Raw genomic sequence first — 25339 nt, forward strand, 5'->3', positions numbered from 1 at the left:
GTATTTCTTCCTCTCATTCCCTGCTTACAGCACATGTTACCAATTCCAGTGTCTCACTGTACACCAACTGTATGTCAAGTTTTGTGTGAGGATGACATGCAGCTCATAGTCTCTACAGAGAACCAAGAAGTCTACTTGAAATCCATGTTCTTGCAACAAACTGCACTAAGTTCTTCGTACAAATAATTCCTAAGGGAACTAAAACTGAAGAAGCAGCCCTCCCCTTGGCAGTATACTCAGGGCTGGACAACAGTCCTACCCAAGCCATGCTGGTTTAGAAATCAATACAAACTATGTACAGAGCAGTGATCAGCCTATGCATTTGTCTCCTGTCCAGTTTGTTATGTTGACAGCACTGCTGATCTCATGCACTAGTGACATCATTATTTTTCAAGCCTCTGGGGAAAGCTGACAGCTCCAGTCTTTTTTTTCATGATTTGTCAATGTTTTTTAAGAGCTGATATTGCAGCAGCTAAACTTAACCTGAAAAAGCATTATATAGACATGTATGGAAATAAATGTCAACAAGGGATTTGGGATTAGGGATTTGGCTTCCAAATATTTCAGTGCCCACTTCCTCAACAAATTAGCTTAGAATTTGCATGCTAAATTGCATATATGACTCTTGCCCTTAACATTATACCATCTTTTCCTCCATGGAGTTTTAAAGACTTTTAGATACTGTAGAAGACAGAAACAGGCTTGCCTAATTCCTGTAGATTAACTGTATGAAGAGTACTGTATGAAGAGTTGAGACCCACAGATCTCTGATCTGTGAATATGTAACAGATCCATAGATCTGTAATTCAAATGACAAATAATCTGATGAAATAAGCAATACTGCTTCTCTAATGTCCACCAAACTGTTGAACAATAGACTGTCCTGTGAGAGTATCCATCACTGAACTGACTTTAATTAGTCCCCAAAGTGCTTATTGATCAGCCATCACATATGCACTGAAAAGAGAGAGCAAGGTCGTAATTTTGCAGATGCTGAACTGTCATCATGACATGCTGCACTTCTCCACTGTAGTGAAAAAAGCATTGTTAAATGCGTACTAGTCCCTTTCTAAAATGAAATGGTTAAGTTTATCTCCTACTAATTTAGCAGGTTTATTCTGCAGATCCAGTGATGTAAAAATATAGATTTCTGTCAGATAACTAAGTCAGACTACAAGCAGATGAAAAAGCCTGTGCTACCCAAACTGTGTACTCTCCCACTTGTAGGTGACAGACTGTTCACTTAGTGATATAAATGTCTCATTTTGTGTGCCAAATTTTCAGCATCACTCATAAGAGCTCAGCAAGTAGGCTTAGGGCAGAAGATAGCACTTATCGTGGGGAAGGGCACATCAGAGTAAACCCTTAGATAATTATTTTATTTAAACCCACAATTTTTATCTGGGAAAATCCATCAACAAGATGTTAATTAGTGCTGTATTTCTGTGGGCTACAAGAGAAGAATGTTCCCATAGTAAGATGATGGCTTTCTTTTTCTACATGCATACTTTTCAAGAAAGCTTCTTAGTCCAACGTGTTAAGACTGAATGCTACGAAGTTAAAATATATTGAAATTACCATGTGTTACCATGTGCTTAATTTTTATAATAAAACTGAGTAATTAAGAGCTTTTTCATAGTGCTTCTCAGGAAATAGGCATTTAACAGAACAGCAGTTCATCCCTGTTGCAATTACTGTGTCTGAACTGTTTCATAATTGTCTCTGCTAAGTCATGAGTTCTTATCAGAAGGTGCAGTTGCAAGAGATTCATTAAATCAGGTTAGGTACTACTTTCCCCAAGAAATAAGTAAAATCTTATGCCAACTTTACCACATCAGTGGCTTCTAGCAGTTAAGTAGGCTCAGTATTAGGTGTTTTCAGCATCCTGTTCACTTCCAAACCAACCTCTGTGGTTCCAGGAATTGCCACTGATATATTACTACCAATACAGAATTACTGATTTCACCTTCTCAGATCTCTGGTGTGCTACAGTAAATTGGATTTAACTTTTCTATAGAGAATTCAGATTCTGTTTTATTTCAGCAAAGAAAAAAGAAAATTTGGCAGCAACTACCTTGAGAAATTAAACAGCCAAGATTTTTAAAGAGTGAGATAAAGCAATGGAAAATGCAAGCAGCACAGCAGCTCTGTCTTATTTAATATTAAATTGTTTGCTTTGGACTGTCCCTACTTTTTTATTTTTCTGAAAGCCTTACATTTGTATTGCTTGCGAAAAGTGTGATGTCAGTTGGAATAATTTGAAACACCTAGTGGGAGACACAAAGATGTACTTTTATGATGTGCATTGGTTTTCTACACCATTTTCCCCCATCCTTATTACCAGAACAGCTCTGTATTTTTAGCAAACTTGTCACCAAACTGATCCCTCCCTGACTCTTTCAGAGGTCATTTATGAATATGCCCTCACCCTTACATAAATCCAGTGGAGACCTCCCTACATTGCAAGAAAAGATTGCCTACCTTCTGTTTCCTACCATTCCCAATCATTTCAGACGTTAATTGTCATATTCCAGTATTTGATCTGATAATACAAGATATTTTAGCTTTCCAGTAAAATGGAAGAAAGAGTTTGACTGGTGAGCTCTCTCTGTTGCAAAGATGATCTATTGTAAAATCAATAATCCGTTCCCTCTTTAAAGCAACATGTAAGAAGTTTTCTAAATCTCTTAGTTCACAAAAAACACCAACCCAAATCTCCTGCGGTTTTCAGTTTGACCAACTTTTTTCCCTGTAATTGTCAGAAAACTCTGTTTTGTGACCCCCACATAACCAAATGGGCTCCTCTCTCCCCATCCCCACTCACTCAAAAGGTAGGCCTTGTTCTAGTTTCGACAGCTTATATACTTAGGTAAAACATGGGACTAATTACTAGTCTACATTGCCTGAAAGTGTATTAGGGAGAGGAGTAAGAGAGGAATGCAGCAGCTGGGATGCTGCAGACCTGAAGACACTGACTGGCTGGCACAGCCAGGGAGAAGCCATACATAATTAAAAGTACTCGCCACTCATAATTTACTGAACTTGCAAAGATACAGACTGAAGCTTAGCTATTCAGTTCTTTTTAGTATGATGTTTTGAGTCATAATTTAAGAACCAGTGCATAAAATACTGAAAAATGAAAATATAGTTTTAAAATGCATTTTCACTAGTCATTTGAGTAACATGTAGAAAACATATGATTATGTAATGTCACATGTAAGAAAACCTTCTCTATGTGAAAAAGATGGAAACTGAAAAAGTAAAGTTTCCTTTACAAACTCCTGATTATTCCAGCACAGTAAGCCTACTTTGCTCACAGGTTCTTAGAACATCTTCTGAAGCCTCAGTTCACCTGCTTCTCTTCTTATTTTTTCAACAATTCTGTACATGACGTGTAATTTTAATGAGGATTGTACAACCCAAAGTCAACTCAAGGTAAGCTACTCCCAGGGAGTAAATGAAGACCTATGGTACAAATCTCGTATTTCTATGTTAATTCCTAGTAATGAAAAAATGGAAAAAAAAATTAATTACATAAAGTGAAAGCAAGGAGAAAGGTCTCTTATTGGTGTGAATTTTTAAAGAACAGTAGGTATTTAATACTCCAAAACTTTTTTTTGGACATTTCATTGCAGTTCTGAGCTTTTAAAAATCAGTCAAAATGTTTTCTAGTCTCTCTCTCTCAAAAGGCAGAGGTTCAAACTTCCACAAGTTAATAAATATCTTTGAGCAGGAAGTTTTTTGATTTGAAAATCTTCATAATGCACTCTTAGTGGAAGGTGGTGTGTTTCTTCAATTCCTCAGTGATCTCTTATTTTCTTCTCTTAGAACAGTTTATTCTTTGCAAAATCTATGGCACTGCTTATTGATTTGTTTGATCTAAAAAATGTCAAACCCAATGGACACAACTCCCTAACTATATCGGGTTATAGATCTGACCCTATGAACAGGTTAAAAAGGATTTTCTGAGGCAGAAGTGCAAGACTAGATTTCCAGAGCTGGGTCCCAAAGTCACCTTTTTTTCTGGCACCTTGATGACAGAGAAGACTAGGATGCCTGATACAGTGTTGTCACCTGAAGAAAAGTCAGTTGTTATTCTGATACTTAGTAGGCTGTGGTAGAACTCAGCCATTAAAAATATTTGGACCAAATCAGTAGCAATTCCTTTAAACATCTGATTTATTCTGCATCATTCTAGATAAACTATGTTTGAGATACCTGGTGCTTGAGAAGTCTGAAAGCAGGTGTTATGAAGCCTCAGGTCTGGCTGGCGTGCTGGAGACGGGTGGGTACAGCCTCTCACCATTTAGGTTTGAATAAAACATTTAATCCAGCCCCTGACCACATAGCATTAGGGAAATCCAGGCAAGTAATATCTTAAACCTTGTCAGCAGAGCAAACAACACGTTGGCTTGAGTTACTGTGGAGCAGCAGAACTACTGTGTGTGCCTGAATACTTCTGCCTAAGGAACCCACTCCTCATCTAAGGAGTATCATGGAGTATAATTAAATTATAATTTCTTTACATTGTATACACCTGTGTCTCGGCACAAACACTTCTTACTATTTCAGCTTTTAATGGTTTTAATTATCTTTTCTCATTCTCTTTAATACACTTTTACGCACAACTGTTTGTTTTTTATTTCTGGAGGGTGACCTTAATTTACAAACCTTTCTTATAAGATAAAGAATGATGATAAGTAAATGGATTATTCCCTTCTTCACACACACCCTCAGTTCATTAAAAGCCCCAGTACTTTCCTTTCACTCAAAGGCTTTAGAGGTATTTATTTAAACTCCAATAAGGCTTCTCATTTTAACTATTTCTTTAAAAAAACCCAGAACCAAGTAATAGGGAGAGACTTCAATATTAGTATATTATTCACTGATTTGAAAATAATTTCCTTTCTTTTGGACACAAAGATATATCTCACAATAGTAAAAATGAGTTTTTGTCTTCTTTCCATAAATCATGGGGCAAAGAGGAAGATGGCTTCTCCTTCTTGTAAGTGACTGAGAAACATACCTCCCAGATTTTAAAATTGTAGGTATTTGTTTTGGTAAGGCCACTGTGATTTTACTCTGTAAACAGTAAATGTCACACAGAATTAAAAGCTATGTGTGAGGTTTCCATGTGTCTAGATATCTTTCTACCTTTATGTATTGTCCTGGTTTCAGTCAGAATAGAGATAACTTTCTTTGGGCTGAGAGGGAGCACAGCTAGAGGGCAGAGCCCAGATTAGTCATTGAAGAATTCCATATCATGTGATGTCATGCTCAGTATATAAAGGAAGAACATGCTCTCTCACTTCTGTTTTCCAGTCCCAGTGTGGTGGGATCTTTGGTGTGGTCGGGATCATTGCTGGAGATGGGCTGTGTACCGATTGCTGGGTGGTGAGCAACTGCAGTGTATATTACCCATTTGGATTTCCTATTCTTACTGTAGTTTCGTTACTATTACTTTTTTTGATTCAACCTACAGATTTTCTTCTTTTGTCCTTCCCCTATTTCACTGGTGGAGGGCTGAGGGTAGGAGTGAGGGTAAGAAACTGGCTGCGTGGTGATTGGCTACTGGCTGAGTTCAAACCACAACAGTCTATTTTGGTGCTCAACGTGGGGCTTGGGGTTTGAGATAATGACAGATTGACAGATCAGGTCATAATGTCTGTTGCTTGGCTCCTTAAGATTTTATCACCATTATTTGCTGTACATAGTCCCCACCACTATAACTCAAAAATTTTGTTTTTTCTGTACTATGTAATGCTGATCTATGACATGATGCAGTTGTTGGTCCAGGGGTTATTTACGATTGTGTTTGAGAATTTCAGAAATTGCAAATATCCTTGGAATGTTGACATTAACATGGTTGTCATACTGCTAGGAACCAGTGTGTTCTGCATGTGGTTCAGGTTTTCTTTAGAGTTAAGAAACTATTGAAGAGTATCACCTTGAGATCTATCCCAAGGTTGGAGAATTATGAGTGGCTGGGGTGTGGAGTAGCATAGGCAAGTAGCTAGAACAGTGGGCACCTCCAGTGTATTGGAACTTCACTCCTGAACAGGTGCAGAATCCTGAAAAACTAGTAAAATATTTGGAAAAACTATGTTGTCACCTGGGTAATTGCAGAGAGGCACAGCTCACTGCAACATGCTGGGGCCCAGCCCATGCTCACCAAGTGCTATTAAACACTGTTCAGCACCCTCAAAAAGAAGGTCTCTGGATCTGGTAACAAAACAACAGACATTGCAGCCACTCCAAAGTCCACAACAGAAATTGCAGCCACTACAACCGCAAGGAGAGGCACTGCAGCTGAACCAGAGAACCAATCCATGATGATATTTGCTCCCATAAATAAGTAGAAATACACAAGAAAATGCCCTTGTGGCATACAGGGTGATGATGAACCAGGCCCATCACAATAACAGGAGGAGGAGGCAGAGCCAGTGATAGTCACCCAATCTTTATCCCTGAGCGAGTTTTAAGACCTGCAAAAAGATTTCAGCCGCCATCCAAGTCAGCAACTCGTTACCTGGCTGCTCCAATCCTGGGACAGACGGGCCAGCAGTGTGGAATCAGAGGGTAGGGAGGTGAGGCAGCTGGGATCCCTGTCTAAGGAAGGGGGCATTGACAAAGCCATTGGAAAGAAGATACAAAATCTCAGTCTCTAGAGGTGATTCCTGTCAAGTGTGAGGGGAGAGGTATCCCTTCAAGGAAGATTTTGTGTGGACCACTATGGAGAGGTATTCAATACTTGAGGGAGCTAGCTGTGTGAGAGATGGTTTACTATGACCCAGATAATGCATGGCTACCCACAGATCCAGATGAAATCCAGTGCACCCGGCCCATGTGGAGGAAGTTTGTATGGAGCACTCCCTCATCATACGCCAATGCATTGGCAGTAATGGACTGGAGAGACAAACAGGGACCAACCGTAGATGAACTGGCTCACTGACTACGACAAAAGTCTCCCTCCCTGGTTGTGGCTGTGGAGAAATTATCTTAAGAATTCCAGCAATTTAAAGAGGACATGTCCTACTCCCCACCTGCATGGACCAGAACCTTAGCTATTAGGAGCAGTCATTTCTCTACTTGAGACAACCGGCACACACCACGGGGGAACCTGTGGCATCGCCTGCGTGACTATGGAGAAGACATGAAGAAATAGGACGGAAAACCTCCCTCCCTCCTAGAAGGGCGGGTATGTCCGTTGGAGGGAAGAATAACTACAAAATTAGGTTCTTTTAGGAGAAATGCTGCTCCAGTTTCCAGTAATCAAGTGCTCAGACAGAGCAAAAAGGTCAACTTTGCTCACAATCCTGCAAGAACTGATTCGCATTCACAGGAAGTGAGTGATCAAGATGAGGCTGAAACCCATACACACCACACTAACCCATTTGTCACTAGCGGGTATTACGGCCAATATTAGAGGGGCCCTGCCTCCAGCCAGGTAGAGGACAGGGACAATCAAGTTTATCGGCCTGTGTGGATTGGATGGCCTGGCACATCTGACCTCCAGCAGTATAAGGCTCTAGTGAACACTGGTGCTCAATGCACACTAATGCCATCAAATTTTAAAGGGGCAGAACCCATTTGTATTTCAGGAGTGATGGGGGGGTCTCAACAGCTGACTGTATTGGAGGCTGAGGTGAGCCTAAGTGGAGAAGAGTGGGAAAAACACCCCAGTGTGACTGGCCCAGACACTCCATGTATTCTCCTATCTCAGAAGAGGGTATTTTAAGGACCCAAAAGGGTATCAGTGAACTTTTGTTACAGCTGCCTTGGAAACAGAGGAAATTAAGCAGCTGTCTGTGTTACCTGATCTCTCAGAAGATCCTTCTGTTGTGGGGTTGCTGAGGGTCAAAGAACAACAGGTGCCAATTGCCACTACAACCGTGCACCGACGGCAATATTGCACCAATCAAGACGCTGTAATCCCTATCCATAAACTGACTGGTCAACTCGAGAGCCAAGGAGTCATCAGCAAGATGCACTCCTCCTTTAACAGCCCCATATGGCCAGTGTGAAAGTCTAATGGAGAGTGGAGATAGACAGTGGACTGTTGTGGCCTGAATGAAGTCACACCACCAGTGAGTGCTGCTGTGCCAGATATGCCATAACTTCAGTATGAACTAGAGTCAAAGGCAGCCAAGTGGTATGCCACAATTGATATTGCCAACACATTTTTCCCCATCCCTCTGGCAGCAGAATGCAGGCCACAGTTTGCTTTTACCTGGAGGGGTGTCCAATACACCTGGAATCGACTGCCCCAGGGGTGGAAACACAGCCCCACCATTTGACTGATCCAGACTGCACTGGAACAGGGTGAAGCCCCGGAACACTTACAGTACACTGATGACATCATTATATGGGTAATACAGCAGAAGAAGTTTTTGAGACAGAGGAGAAAATAATCCAAATCCTTCTGAGAGCCGGTTTTGCCACAAAGCACAGTAAGGTCAAGGGACCTGCACAAGAGATTCAGTTTTTAGGAGTAAAATGTCAAGATGGACATCGTCAGATTCCAATGGAAGTGATTAATAAAATAACAGCTATGTCCCCACCAACTAACAGAAAGGAAACACAAGCTTTCTTAGGTGTTGTGGGTTTCTGGAGACTGCACATACCAAAGTACAGTCAGATTGTCAGCCCTCTCTATCAAGCGACCTGAAAAAAGAATGATTTTATATGGGACCTGGAGCAATCAGAAGCTTTTGAACAAATTAAACAGTAAATAGTTCATGCAGTAGCCCTCAGGCCAGTTTGGACAGGGCAAGATGTTAGAAATGTGCTCTACACTGCAGCCAGGAATAATGACCCTACCTGGAGTCTCTGGCAGAGAGCACCAGGGGAAGCTCGGGGTCGACCCCTGGGGTTTTGGATTTGGGGATACAGAGGATCCGAGGCCCGCTCTACTCGAGCTGAAAAGGAGATGTTTACAGCATACAAAGGAGTCTGAGCTGCTTCAGAGGTGATGGGGACTGAAACACAGCTCCTCCTGGCTCCCTGACTGCCAGTGCTGGGCTGGATGCTCAAAGGGAGTGTCCCCTCTACACACCATGCAACCAATGCCACGTGGAGTAAACGGGTCACATTAATCACACAGTGGGCTCGAATAGGGAGCCCCAGCCATCCAGGAATACTGGAAGTGATTACAAACTGGCCAGAAGGCAAAGATTTTGGAATGGCGCCAGAGGAAGAGGTAGCACATGCTGAAGAGGCCCCACCAGATAATAAACTAATGGATAATGAGAAGCATTGTGGGGAAACACTGAAGGTGGAAAGCAGCTGTGTGGAGCCCTACACGACAGGTTTCCAAAGATGCTGAAGGAGAAGGTGAATCGAGTCAGTCTGCAGAGGTGAAAGCCCTCCAGTTGTCCTTGAATATCACTGAGCAAGAAAGCTGGCCAGTGCTCTACCTCTATACTGACTCATGGATGATGGCAAATGCGCTGTGTGGTGGTTCCCGCAGTGGAAACGGAGCAACTGGCAGCGCAGAGACAAACCCATCTGGGCTGCTGAATTATGGCAAGATGTTGCTGCTTGGGTAGAGAATCTGGTTGTGAAAGTACACCATGTAGATGCTCATGTACCCAAGAGCCGGGCCACTGAAGAACATCAGAACAACCAACAGGTGGATTGAGCTGCTAAGATTAAGGTGGCTCAAGCAGATCTGGACTGGCAACATAAGGGTGAACAATTTCTGGCTCGCTGGGCCCATGATTCCTCAGGCCATCAGGGAAGAGATGCAACATATAGATGGGTTCGTGACCGAGGGGTGGACTTAACCATGGATGTTATTGCACAGGTAATCCATGAATGTGAGACGTGCTACAACAGAGCAAGTCAAATGGTTAAAGCTCATTTGGTATGGAGGATGATGGTTAAAACATAAATATGGGGAGGCCTGGCAGATTGATTATAACAGCTTCCACAAACTTGGCAAGGCAAACACTATGTGGTTACAATGGTGGAAGCAGCCACTGGATGGTTGGAAACTTATGCTGTGCCCCATGCCACTGCCTGGAACACCAGTTTAGGCCTTGAGAAGAAAGTCTTGTGGTGGCAGGGCATGCCAGGAAGAATGGAGTCAGATAATGCGACACATTTCTGAAACAACCTCATAGATGCTTGGGCCAAAGAACATGGTATTGAGTGGATATATCACATCCCCTACCATGCACCAGCCTCTGGGAAAATTGAGTGATACAATGGGTTGTTAAAACTACACTGAGAGCAATGGGTGGTGGAACTTTCAAACACTGGGATGTGCATTTAACAAAAGCCACCTGGTCAGTTAATACCAGAGGATCTAACAAACAAACTGGCCTTGCTCAATTAAACCTCCTACATACTGTAGATGGGGATAAAGCCCCCATCATGCGCATTAAAAATATGCTGGGGAAGATAATCTGGGTTATTCCTGCACTGGGTAAAGGTAAATCTATGCATGGGATTACTTTTGCCCAAGGATCTGGGTGCACTTGGTGGGTAATGCAGAAGGATGGAGAAGTCCAATGTGTGCCTCAAGGGGAGTTGATTTTAGGTGAAAACAGCCAATGAACTGGACTGTTAAATAACCCTGTTATTGAAATTGGTGCCCCGCAACATCCTCCTGCCACATCCAAAGCCTCCTGCTCCATCAACTGAGCCAACTCCACCTCATTCCTCCAGCCTTAAAGACTCTCAGAAGGAACAGAAAGGACAGAAGGAACCCAAAGTTATGGACTAAATGAACTCGGTAGACATTTTGGAAGGATGGCCCACAGACTGAGAGAATTATATCTGTGAGACCCGGGAAAAGAGATGGGGATTTCTCAGAATATATTTGGAACCTGAGCATAACATAAACGGTATGGAAAAAGGGGTGGAGACTGTCCTGGTTTTGGCCAGGATAGAGTTAACTTTCCTTGGGCTGAGAGGGAGAACAGCTAGAGGGCTGTGTCCAGATAGATCACTGGAGTATTCCATATCATGTGACATCATGCTCAGTATATAAACGAGATACATGCTCTCTCATTTCCATTTTCCGGCTGGCATGGCAGGATCTGTGGTGTGGTTGGGATCGCTGCTGGGGGCAAGCTGTGTACTGGTTGCCGAGTGGTGAGCAACTGTATTGTATATTAGCCCTTTGGATTTATTATTGTTACTGTTGTTTTATTACTATTAACTAAATTTTTTTGATGCAACCTATGAATTTTCTTCTTTTGTCCCTCCCCTATTTCACCAGGGATGGGGCGGGGGGGGGAGGGGAGGAAGCGACTGGCTGCGTGGTGATTGGCTACTGGCTGAGTTCAAACCACTACATGTACTCAAGCACATACATTACAGAGATATGCTGATGATCATTCTAAAGATGCAGTCAATGGAACTGATGTTATTCTTCACCATATTGCCACTTTACTAAGAATAGGTTGTATCTGGCTAAACATGGGCATCTACAGCTGACCAATTCCTTTGCAATCAATGAAAAGCTGTTCAATGGAGTTAATGCTTGCATCTGATCAAAGGGGTCTGATCTCCCCATATTAGTTTTCTAGTGAATATAACTGGAATCTAGACGGCAAGCTATTTGTACTTACACTGAAGATGCCTGAAAATTAGGTGAAGTAAATTCCATCACAAGAAACTATTCTGCAACAGTAATCTAATTCAAATTCTGCACATGCTCTGTATTCTAACAACTTCAAAAAACTATCTATTTTACAAACCCCTTAAATTCAGAGAAAGGAATTAGCATTCACTGGAAGCCCATGTAACTTAATATCTGAACAAATCTGTAGCCATCAGTGGGAAGACATAGCACTAGAGCAAAGAAAAAGAGTGAAAATACCAAAATCCAGTCCTGCAGATTTTCACTGGTGATTAAGCAAAATAGTTCAGCACATGCTTCACTGTTTTCCTACCTTGGGAGCACTGGCACTAATCCCATGCCTCACTAGGCACTGAGCTTATGCAACTGTTTAATTGAAACAAGACTGTATCTTCAGGGCTTACTCACCACTGAAGGCTCATTTGTGCAATAGCTTCTACAGTCACTGACCCCCTGTAGCTGTGTGAAATGTCTGCAGCTATCACTACTTTGCAGAAGCTGATCCCAGCATACTTCACTGACTACAGGCCTGAGCCAACAAGGTTTTGTGGTATTGCAACCTACAAAATTAGTAGTGATTTCAGAAAAAAAAAATCCTGAAGAAAAGCCCTCAATACAAAACATAAAAGCGCTAGGTAGGTTTTAGGAATCTGTGTCCATAGCTACAATCCAAAAGAACCCAGGACAGTGAGACAGGTCTAAATTTCTTTGGATCTTCTTTTTGTCACCTAAGTTCTTGAATTTAAATGTTCTTCAACTCATTCACTGATGGGTGCACAATTTTACCTAGGTCAAAAGAAAACCAGACAAGATGCACAGAAGTAATATGTGACTAATCTCTCAAAACTGGTCTCTGATATCTTCCTAAACTTCCTTAAAACCACAAATTGTTTCTTGATATAGATATTGTGGGTTTTCTTCCCTGGTGTCCCAAATCTTGGGGCTAGGGAAGGGAGCACTCTAAAGACTGTTATGCAGGGTACTGGAGCACAGATGTTTCAGTTCTTCCAGACAGAAGGGAGAATTCAGATGTCCAACTTCCTCAACCATCAGAAATCAACAGACTTTTGTAAGAGGTGGATGTCACCAGTTCCTCTTCATTGTATAGCTATGTTTAAAACCAAAAGTAATTCTTGTTTTGTTCTTTCTCAGCACATATTCCCCCCAAAATATTTTGGGGAATGTTTTTTAGGTAGACAAGACATCATCCTCTAGTAACAAGTTGTGTAGATGAGTTTCAAAGAGGAAAAAAAGTTCAGACCCACATTCTCACAGATTTTCTAGTGGGTTAGCAGCAGCTTGCCAGAATGCTTAGAGTGTTTATTTCTTGACCTCTCTGAATGGTATAGAAAGCCTACACAATCCTCTGTTTTTCTTATTAATATTTACTTATCCCAGCCAGGGAGAGGGGAGGTCACATAAGTAATATTTACTGATTTTTACTGAGTATAGTCCATGAGTCAAATCAAGCAGACGGCAGCATGGACAAAAACAAGACAGAAAAGGAAGAAGCATTGCTCTTGTAAGCTCTAAGTAGAAATCCTTCATTAATAATCAACAAAACTTATAACATACTGGCTTAGCATAGTCTAGGGGGAAAACCGGTTGAAAGTAAGGAGTAATCCTGAAAGCATATGTATTGCAAACAAGTGAGTAGAGTCTTTCCAAAAGAGATAGTTTAGACTTGTGTAAAAAGACAAAAGTAAGCATCTCCACTGGGGGGTAACTTGCCAGATAAAAGAACACTTAAAGCTTATAGAAGAAGTTTGATATGGAATTTGTATAAGATAAGCTAAGTAAGTACTTACTGTGTAAAGCTCATTAAGTACTTTCATTAAGTCTTCATGAAGCTGAAACGCAATCTCTTTGCTCTGTAATTAAAAAGAAATCATTAGAAAAAGGCATGTAGAAACTGCAGCATACATTTGCTTCTTGATATTTCTACTCATTGTTCATCCTAGACAGTGAACACAGCATTGCTCATAAAGACACTGTTCCAACAGAATTAAACTGCACTAAAAATAATGATTCAGGGATGCAGAGGTAGACAGATAACATCTGGACACAAGACTTCTAAAAGGAAACCTAGAAGTAATTTGAGAAATTCTCCCATGAAGCATCAGGAAATTTGGTGCCAACAGAAAGGGTGAAGTTCAGGATTAATGTTATAAGCCTTTTCAATGGAACAAACTGTGCACTGTTTTATGACTGCAATGATATATACAAAAACTAAACCATGTGGAATGTGATATTCTAGAGGGACATCCTGCCCAATTTTTACATCTAGAACAGTCTTTGTTTCTCAGCACATGCAACTATCTAAATATTTATGAAAGAAATAATTATGGCTCCTCTTTGAAACAGATACCCAACTGCATAATATTCCACAGAGTGGGCTGCTGAAACAGCTTTGTTTAGCTTTTCTGGACTGTGTCTTTACTTTCATTCTGACCCAGAAAAAAAGAAATGCTTAGCAGTAGTTATTAACGAAAGCAAGTATGTCAAAATAAGAGTATTTAATTGGAGTCTCATTCAAATATATTCCTTTGTTAGTTGTCCACAGCAGTTCAATCAGATGAAAATTGTGGCAACTGTGCAAGAGTTGAAGGCATTTGTACCACAGACTTTGGAAAACAGCTACAGAACAGAGCTACGGGACTTGGCAAACTGCCTGACTACATTTCTTCTGCAGTACTTAACACTGTAACATTCATGCTGAAAATGTCAGCTTTTTTTTTCCTGTGAATAAACTGATAATTAGCCCAGCTTCTAAAAACTCCAACTTCATGATAGATAATGGTCTTAGCTATGAGAAGTACTTTGTATTTGTACAGAAGCCAAAGGAAAATCCTCAGGGACAACTCATCTCCAAAGCCGCTGACACATACTTGGCTATCACTAAAACACCTGCAGGAGTAATGGTTTCTGAATGAGAATTTCCAGTGCAATGCCCATGTATGAGTGGGAACCACACCACACATCCCACCCACTGCGTCTTCCAGAAGGATAAAACAGACACATACAGTAGCTGGAACAGAAAATTTTGAATTTTTTCTCCTATTCCTACTGTCATACTTCTCACTCTAGGTAAGGAACCTGCCGTATCACTAAACAATATTCACTCCCCTATATGCAAGATGATTTTTAACTGACAAGAAGCTAGAAATACAAATTAAAAAACACTTAAGTGAAATTCTTGTATTCCCAAGAGCATTAGCTGTAGTAGCTAAGGCACAGTGAGACAGATGCTCTGAAGCAGAGTCAAACAGAACTACTATGAAACTTTCCTAATTGCTTATACTTTTCAAAGTCTGGTATTTTTCATGAGGTATGCTCTACTACTGAACTATCTAGAACATAAGGCTTACTAGTTCCATTTCTTTGCAAACAACAGATTATTTTCACCTAATATTAAGGAAAAAGATTGATATGCATAACAGTGCACAGAGTGCTTGTAAGGAATTGGAAAAGGATTGCAGATTTGCAAGCTGCTGTAGGGAAACACAGTAAAAGCTTTAGCAAAAATTCTGAATTGCTTTTCATTGCTTTACATTGGCACCCTGCCTTTAAAAGTCAGCAGCACAGCACTGACACAGCTTGCACATCTCATAGCTCCAAGAAGTGGAGGCCACCTGTTTTATCTTGGATAGCTGCTTCTATAGTGCTGAATATGAACGGTCTGTTTTTTAAATTACTTTAGCAGAAAGAAGGACAAAACATACAAATAAGATGGTTGACATTGACAGGAAGACGAAAGCGTACACTTGTGGGAAAAAACTGTAGATGAACTCCAGCTTCAAGCAATTTATCCGTTTCAACTGTTGATCACTACCATCTCAAAACTGGTGGCAAACCAAGCCCTAAACACAGCAATACCAATTCTAAGGCAGCATGCCTTCAGCTAGCAGTGCAAAAATTTGTTTGAGGTGAGACAGAAAACCCCAAATCAATTTTCTCTTTATCATTTGCAGATTTTATTATAAGTAAAACACACAACAGTTTATTGAAAGACACACCCTCTTTTTCTGCTCTTCAGTTAAACCTTAATGTGAATAGACACCAGATGAGTTGAGGATTTGGGGAACGATCACTATTTACAAGGACCCCTTTCTTTTTCCTCCTGTAGAGCTTTGCCCAGCACTGAAGCACAAGTGGTCCAGCCCTCAAGATTAACTCACCACCATGCATATATGATCTTCCCCAGGCAACAACACACTGATCAATGGTAAATTTTAAAGTAAATGGAAGATAATCACAGCAGAGAAAAGATGGAGATGGTTATAGGAAAGGACACTAGGCTTTAAAATGGGAAGCAAAAAGAGAGGGAGGAAGGTGATCAGCAAGAAGAGTGGGAGGGAGGTGATCAGCAAAAAGAGTAAAAATTAGATAGAGACAGCCTGGCAATGCCACATGATCACAGATGAGTCATCCTTCCACCAGGTCATCTGGGGACTCCAACCTGCAGAGGGTGCCTGTAGTGATGGATGTCAGTTGCTGCCTCTTTCTTATGAAAGATTTTGTAGCAATTGTCCAATAAAAATCAGGAAATTTGGTTAACTTTAGCAGTATAGAAGGGATTTATTTTCAAGAACCAACACATTTTACATTAGTATTTAAGATCAAGAAATACTGACTCAAGTGTCAAACAATACAGCTTTTAGTGTGTACTATATAGCACGTTAAGGGCACCAGATAAGAAGTGCATTTATTTTCAGTGGTTAACGGCTCTCCTATTTCTCTTTTAGGCTACCTATTCCCTGCAGTAGTTCAGCACATTTGAATGGTGTGCTCCTCTAGAAGCCTATCCTCATGGTAGCCAAACAACAGAATGTAAGATGCACCACACATTTTCCTGGAGCTGAGCTGGTATCCCTAATAAGGCCATTAAAACCTGACAATCACTGAGGTGCTTCTTTATTCCCTGTGTCCTAGAGAAATGTATTAGCATCTATTAACCAAAAGAACAAAGAACATAATAAAAATGTTAGAGCACATACAAACTCTTGCTAAAAATATTATATATGCTACTAATCTGGTTCAAAGCATTAAGAGACAGTAGTGGATTTTTCACACCCATGCAACAAGTAAGTGTCCCTAAACTACCCTTTCCATATGTGCTCAGTATTCAATACATCAGTGGCCCTACTGATGTTATCGAGATTTATATTTATAGATTAATCTTTGAGAAACTTAAAATTTTATTTCACATTAATCCCCCTTCATTGAAGTCTATAACAATTTTTTCATCCATTTCAGTTATAGCATAATTGAGCACCTAAACTTTACTCTTTTTTTTTTTTTTTTAACTGAAATTTAAGAGTCAGTTCAGTTCTTCCTGGAACTCTTTAGTGTCTGTATTTAGCACACACAGTGCTACTCTCAGTTACATCATTTAGGGAAAATATTCTGTGACTATTGCTTTTAAATGAGTCTGCTGCTGGTCCCTGGGGGAAGTGAAGTGCAAACTCTTCTTTTAAGGAGCTTTCATGAGCTGCAGTGACACTGACATAACCAACTCATAGTAAAATGTTGTCCCAGATTTGCCAGTCTATAGCAACAAATAGCTTTACTATCCTTTTAAACCTTTAAATGTTAAAAAAAACAATGAAAAAAAATCTCTGTATGTGCCACAATCTTTATAACATCAAATAGATTTGGCAGGCAGTCATATTCCTTGTTAATAGCAAGATTATGGAACTAAAATATTTATTGTGCTTGGCTTCTCCAGCATCTTTTACTGTAAACACTGGAAGATATGTTCATCTTGGCTCATTATGATTTCTGTCCAAAGAAAATACATGTTTATAAATTATAAATATACAAATCTGCTTAAGGATTTTGTGAGTATGTGTTTATACAGTTGATTATTAATGCTGGGGTAACCAGAATCACTGCATGAAATCTTCTGCATAATACTTTTCCTTTCTGCTTGACATTTTTCCTTATTACTTTATTCTTTAATTGTTCCCATGAGGCCATCTACCCCATCTGCCTGAAGAAACATGCAAGAATGCAAGGTTTGAACTCTGCTACTTTATGTTTGTAATTTTATGTGCAGCATGAAGGCCAGGCATGAACAGCAATCTGTACTGCTTTTATATGCAACTAAAAAGAAGAGCTTAAGTGTCTACCTGGAACTATGAGGCCTGACATAATATTATCAGATAAATGCCACAAGATCTATGAACTAGATCCTACCTTTGTCCTGCATTTAGTACATTTAAACAGATGCTGGTTCCTGACTCATGGAAAAAAGAATGACAAAGAGCTCCTGGGAGTACAAAAATAATGAAAATTTACATGTTAAGTGGGTCAGCTTAGACAGGAAAGCCATGTACAGTCAGGTATCTGAATATAGTATCTCCTGGCCCATCAGAACATCTAAGGTAGAACCAACAGGGATCATTTCACCAAAGCAATTCAGATGTTGAGACAGATGCATAGATGCACACAAAAGGAAGAACGAGCATGAGGAAGAACAGACAGTGAGACAAGGGCAAGGTACAAAGACCAAGGCGCACAGACACCTCTCATCAGTACATTTCATATAGACCAACACTGGGTACTGCATACACCCTTTACAGAAGGACTAGAGAAAGGAGTTGCTACAGACTCGTGATTTTGTGCTGCATCCCACATAGGAGACATCAGCAGGAGAGGAAACAAAACAGTACTCTATTGGTAAGCATGGCGAGGAAATATGAAAGCTGTTTGATCTTTTCATTATTGTAATTCAAGCTGGAGCCAAACTTAGGACAGCATACAAACAGTATCCCTCTAGAAAATGCTGTGCTCACTTCATGGAAAAGTTTCATTTGAGGACCTACATACCCACCAGAGAGATGGAAAAAAAGGAGATGGAAAAAGATGGAAAATAGCTTCAAGGACTACCACTGAGAAGCAGAATGGGCAGTCTCATCCTCTCGGGAGGAGACGGGGAGATAAAAGAGGGACAGAAAGAGCCAAGAAGTGACTTCACTGTTGTCTCCCTGTCTTGCTTGTGAGCAATGGGGCAATCCACTCTGAGACACTTTCCCCTTCTGCAACAGGGAGATTGGTGGTTCACAGCAGAACAATGGAGATCTCTGGTTATGGACTTAGGGTAGTTACTCTCCAGACTTGGAAGTGGAGCTAAAGCACCTCTGAAGATGCAGAAGTTGCTGCTGCAAGACTAAGGGAGAACTAAAACAAGATGATGATAGTGATGCATAACACTATTAGGTTAATAAACTGGAAGATATATAATTAAATCATATAATTATTGAATATAGAGAAGTTTGATTAACTGGTATTTGGAAATTACTTAGACATTAAGTGCTCCTTAATGTCTAAGTAATGCTGTGAGAGCCAATGGAGTACAGATATGTTAGATGGGTGTATTTCCTGCACTTGACCATGAACTGCAGTAAGATATTAAGCATGCACTTGTTAGCCTTTATTTTTGAAATCTTCATATTACAACTGATCTTATTATTTACATTTATTACTTGAGAGAGGGCACATATTTCACAGAACAGAATGATGAGACTCCAATGTAGAAGTATCTACAGGATATGGTTTGTCTCTACTTTAATCTTAAGTCTGTGAACAGTGAACAAATCCCACACACTTTCATAGGGATGACACCCATTGAGACTGATTATACTTTTCTCCAACAGAATTTTATTCCAAATCCAGTCTTTTTAAAAGTAACCTACAGAAAGTGACAGAAATTAGTTAAATATTCTATTTGATGTTTACAGATCTTCATCAAATTCCATGTCATTTTCTTTATGGAGAATACAATTTTGATGGAGGAGAGTGCTGGATGTCACCTTTCTCATTCTAAGTGCACCTTCTCTTTGCTCCTGTGACCTCCCTCCTGCAAGGGGGACTGCAGCACAGGACGTGTATTTTGCATCTAATCTCTTTCTGTTGCCTAGTGGACATCCACTAAACAGTTCTGTGACAGTTTGCGACATACCCCAAGTTAGACTGATCATTCACATCTGACAGAAATTATCACAGAATCATAGAATGGTTTGGGTTGGGAGGGATCTTTAAGACCATTATGGTTGAATCTGCCCATTTGGACTAAACATAGACGGAGACATCTTATGTTCTTCATCAATAAAGCAAGACAATTTGCTAACAGCTTCACCTCCTGCACAGGTCTTGGTTTTCTCTCTGTCCAACATGTTCACCTCATAACTCCCTTCTCACAGAGGAGAAACTGGAGCTTCATCATCATTCAAGGTATAATCAGTTCTGCAGCTGGGAACTAACAGCAAATAAATCACCAGTACTCTGCAGCAAGCACGTCAGCAAGAATTGTGCACACTGGGACTCATTGGAAATACCAACCTTCTCCAACAAGTATTGATCCCTGACAGACTATCCTAAAACTGTGCACTCAGAATCGATACTGATGAACAACCACTGTCATATTGAGGCCACATGCCCACTTACACCATGCCGAGGTGCCGTGTGTCTTCTTGCCACCCTCCCCCTCACGTTGCCAGCCTGGCTTAGATCCCTTTACACAGCCTTTGGTGAGCTCACTCTGCCCATGCTTCACCTCAGCTAACAGTTGTTTGATGTGACACTATCACACTGTGTCAGCTGGCAAACCCTGCTAAAGGTACCATAGGGCTGTTGAGGATCTGGGCTTCACTGATGTGAGCTCCAGGTTATGCACAGCAGGACTCACTCCATTTCCTTTCTCTCCTTTCCCCTGTAGAAGATCCAAGTTAGGAATAAAAAAGCAAGAGCAGCTGCTTGCTCTTCTTCAAGAAAGCTATGCTAGAAAGAGAAAATTTGAAATGTTGCACATTCCTGGGCACAACATAGAGGAAAAAGATGAGTCTGTCAGGAAGACGGGACAATATGCCTCCTGTTAATGCACTGAAAATGTCCACGTATTTTCCTCCTTCTGAGACATAAACTGCAGCAATCTCCATTAACAAGTTATGAGTGAATAAAGGAGGACATACATGTCTCCATAGAAAACTTTATCTAGATAATTTTGTACAGTCCATCTGGAGAGAAGGGAAGGAAAGGAAAGATTTCCAGTGCAAAAGGACTGAACTATGTTGAAAGCAAACAGGTTAGTCTTATAATACATACCTAGTGAAGAAGAGATTTCTGAGATATGACACGAACAACTGAAAAGCTACTCCAGATTGAATACCGAAAAATTTCTACTGGTCCAAGCAAATCTGAAATATCTTCACATAGACAGTACTGAAGCATGCTCAAATTGCTTTTCCTATTTTTTCAGCTTCTATAATAATCTTCCATGTTAGTAAGTTTAGTGGTTTGTGAACTACAGTTTTATGCATCAGACATATTATATGAACAGACCATTACCGAGAAACTATAAATTTCAACTCTATTACAGGTTTTAATGCACACCAAGACATTTGATTCATGTTTTTACTTTTTTTATCCTCCAAGTACAACCTGTGTGCTCCCTAAATGATTCTTCTCCCTATCCCAATGCTATCTGTCTAGGATTGTGGTCAGCTATATGTGAAATCAGTTCCCTATTTTGAAAACATTAATCTGGTACACTTGCCATCATTCAGTCATACACTTTAAATTCTTTAACCTTTATTCATTTTGAACTATTTTTTTTTGTTTTTGCCTACCAGCATCACACAGTGACTGATGGGTATGCATTTATAATCTATTTTTATTTCAGAACATTATAACAACAGTGACTACAAACACATTGTGTAGATCTTGAATTAAGGCTGTCTACAGTGCTTGCTTAGCACTAGAGGGATTTATACATTGTATGTGTTATGAAAACACACAATGGGCACGTACAAGGACAAACATTTACAGATACAATGCTTAAATGATTTAATAGAAGTAGTTATGTTATCAAAAGTGTATGTTCATATTTAATATTGGGAAGTAAAGGAAACACTTTTGGGAGAATCGCAGCATATGCTACCATCTTTATGCCAAGGCACTACAAGGCACACCCTTACTTTGGCTTGAATCCATTTCTCTCATGATAGAGTTACAATGAAATACTGTTTTTACAAATAATTCATTAATACAGCATTACTATTTTGGAAGTCCTAAGTGAACACTGTTTCCTTTCTGCATGGGTAGACAAGCATGCTTTTGAGAGAAGAACAGGTTTTTTCCCTTCCTTTTTGATATTTGCAATTCAGCTCTTAAGGTCACTAGCATATACAGCAAGTTCCCAGGCACTTCAGCACAAAGGATTTGCTCTGTGAGAACAGTCATGAAGAATTTATACGTGTGCTAAAACAGATTTTAGGCTATGTGTGATGAATCTTCTCCTCAAATGCTACCTATTAGGACACTTTTGCCTCTCTCATACATCTTACAAGCTCAGCTGGAGGACTGCAGGAGAGATATTACCTTCTTGAACATTCTGGTGGAGTCTTCACTTATCTGCATGAACCGCATGATCACGTTGTTCAGGTAGATATCGCTCAATGTCGCATGGTCTTTGCTTTCTCTTCTCACTTGGTTCAGGAGTAAGTACCAGCAATTCACTGGTGACAAGAGGTTCTGGTCTTTCCTAATGAGGAGGTACACACATGTATTATGTATAGAAATGAAAAAGTTACATTATTAACACAAACATCTCTCTGACATTTACAGTCATAACTTGTTATGTAACAAGTGTGTCTGGCTGCTTCTGAACAGTCAGTCAATTCATTCTTGGAATAACTTGGGTTAGGGAAGGTTCAGATCACTTTCAAGACACATTCTACAAATCCCATGAGGCATGGATATAAAAATATAGAAAAAAGGATTCAGAATACTTCAAGTCACCTGAGAGTATAAAAAAAATCTTGCCACAAAGCTTACAGATGGAATACATGTAAATATTCAAAATCAATAAAGGTCACTGCTGAAAGAGTAACAGTAATTAATTTTTGACATTAGAAATAAACAAGCACTGCAAGAATAACCCAAATCCTTCATGAGCAAAATCGCAGGTTTCAGTGCAATGGATTTGTATAACTGCTATAAAAGTAGAAGGAAACATCACAAGCATACATATTCTGTGATCAGCATTCATAAACTCACAACACTCATAAATACACTGCTACTGTCAGTCCCAGATGGTTCAATTACAAACCAAACAGCATGACTGGACTTTTTCCACAGTGGTCCAGTTCTGAATTTCCTTGACAGACATTTCGCATTGTAGGCCCACTCCAAGCTTTTAGTATTGCAAAAAGTGAAATCACAGATGAGTTCTCATTTCTTTTACACAAAGCAAAATAAAAATACATGTAGTTCAACAACTGTTTCACAGACAACAAAAAACTATTTATACAATTTGCCTTATGATTTTACAGAAATTTTAATTTCAAGTTTGCTTTGCACCTAAGTGTTCTAGAAACTTGCTGCTCTTTTTTTTTTTCCTCTTGTGCAGAGATTCTCCTATAGTCAAAGGGGTCAAGCCCATGAAGATAAAACAGCCAGAGGTGGTGATGAATTGAGGGAGAAACTCCTTCAACTCTTTGTAAATTGTTCTAATAATTAACTATTCTCACTGTTAGAAATATACCTTTTAACTCCTCATCTAATTATCTACCTTTAGCTTTCACCCTCAGAATCAAAACAACAATGAATGATTAACAGCCAAAAGCCTTTTCTTAATCATTTGCTATGAATCAGAAGGGAGTTAAGGAAACTTCCCTATTTTGTTTGAGATGGACATCTTAACAGTGTTACTAACAGCAAGGAGCTTCAGGGGGTTGTTAGCCAAAATGAGCAGCTCTGAAGGTCCCTGCTGACATTACTTGGTTCTCACTGGTTCTGCATGCCCCAAAGCCAACACCTCACACCTTCCTGCCTGTTCTTGGGGAATGGTGGGAAGAGCACAGTTAGTGACTTCTGCTGCAACCTCTTCTCAAAGCAGAGAATTGCAGAACAAAGCCAAAGGCAGGACTCCAGTCACAACCCTTGTGCACATCTGCCAGTCTGGATTTAGCATGTTTAAGAATGAGGAAAGATTTCTATGCACAAGGCAAAAAGATTTTGCTACAAGCTGAATAAAAGCCAGGGCGCTCTCTGAAGTGGTGACATATGCACACATTGGTTATTTCAGAGAATCACTGAATCACTTAACTGAATATTAAGAAATATACTGCTCTTTGAACTCTGCAAGCTGTATTTGGATTAACCCTTCCTTTGCCAGATGTTATTTGGAAAAGACTTTTGTACTGAAACAAAAGCTTTATCTGGGTATCTCTAGCACAGCACTGGCTGGACAGTCAAAAAAGGCACTTATTTTCGTTTTTTACAAACACAAAATATTGGTTTATGCCCCTAAGCATAACAGGGCCAGGCAAATGCACTCATTAATCAACTCAAATCAGGAAAATAACCAGATGAGACTATGCCAGCAAGTAATGCATTTGAAATACTTTAGAAACCATGCTGTATGCATGTTTTGCCAGATACTACCTGACCACTTTCGTTTTGCACACAAATAACTATGCTGTGAAAGGGATATATTAAATTATAAGCAAGGCATAACATTCACATCATCTTCATTTCCAGGAATAAGAAGGGTCAAAAGGCAGCACAAGTTCACATGCAACAACAAATAAAAACAGTTTTCTTTCTTAATGCCTTTTTTTGCCAAAATTCTTGTCCCCTTTTTTTGTAATGGTGATTGACCTTTATTTAGACACTTTCTAATCCTATCAACTCCACTGCAACAGATCAGCACGCAGCTTTGAAGCCCTTTTGGGGCTCTGCATCTCTTCTAGATACTGGCTGTATTTTGGGAGGTTTAAATTCCATGTGGTAGGTTAGGGATAAGATTTGTACAACTTACCTTTTAAGAAACTGAAACTACTTGTCAGAAGCTTATATTAATAATTGCAGAGGATCAAATCAACAAAACAGTATTTAGGCATCTGTCTACCTTCAACTGCAATAAGAATTGCTATGCTGCTAAACAGGGGTGGGAATTTTAAACATGCCTTTGAAGGTGGGCTCAACCTAGCAGTACTCAAACCCAACAGAAGCAAAGAGCGGTATAGCACTCCAGCACTGGCTAACATGGGGGCGAGGGGGAAGAAAATCACTCTTACTTGTACTGCTGATGATCCTTTGTACTTCTTGTTTTTGCCATGAACCTCTCTGCCAGTTTTTCCAGATTTCGGGAATACTCCATCTCTATTTCCGACTTCTTGCGGAAGAAATCCTGCAGATCCTGAAGAAGCTGCACTCTCATTTCAGTCTGTTGCTCCAGGCATTTCTGCTGCTCGATGAGTTGAGCTCGGATCTCTAATGAAAGAAACACATATCCACTCAGGTCAGTGAAAGCAAATGAGAATTGAGTGTTACCAAGCAAAATTACAAACACTCCAGCATACTTCAGCCTTAGAGATACACCAGCTTGGATCTGTATTTCAGGTCCTGTGGTGGGATGCAACAGTGGCAGCTCTCACTTCTGCCACCATATGCTTATGCCCCAGCATCCTGTCACTCACTGTTAGTCTCACAAAGGGAGACTGTTAGTCAGGGGCTCAGGACTGCTGGGCTCATGTGAGCAGAAGACCTGCCTCCTCCTTCCTCTCTCATCCTCTTCCTGGCCTCTGGCATTAGCACACCTGGCTTGGAGTGATCTCCTTGCAGGAGATGGTATGCAACCATTTGAGCAGCAGCTCCTTCTGCTGTCCTAAAAAATGACAGGATAAACATGAAGTCTTTGGGTCAGGATCAGCCTGCTCACTGTCAGGTGGACCATACTGTTTG

The 25339-nt window shown here is 40.2% G+C and overlaps 1 protein-coding gene across 2 annotated transcripts in view; it reads right to left on the minus strand.

The window, feature by feature from the left end:
• Positions 1-25339, minus strand: part of SRGAP1 (SLIT-ROBO Rho GTPase activating protein 1) — a 153451-nt gene that overhangs the window by 53439 nt on the left and 74673 nt on the right. For both annotated transcript variants that reach the window (XM_074902963.1, XM_074902962.1), the window contains exons 2-4: positions 24673-24868; positions 21971-22133; positions 13399-13461 (exon numbers count right to left, since the gene is read on the minus strand). In XM_074902963.1, coding sequence (XP_074759064.1) covers positions 13399-13461; positions 21971-22133; positions 24673-24868 — 422 coding nt within the window. The remainder of the gene's footprint in view (positions 1-13398; positions 13462-21970; positions 22134-24672; positions 24869-25339) is intronic.

Source organism: Athene noctua, chromosome 3 (assembly GCF_965140245.1).
Source record: "Athene noctua chromosome 3, bAthNoc1.hap1.1, whole genome shotgun sequence".
Taxonomy (NCBI): Eukaryota; Metazoa; Chordata; class Aves; order Strigiformes; family Strigidae; genus Athene; species Athene noctua.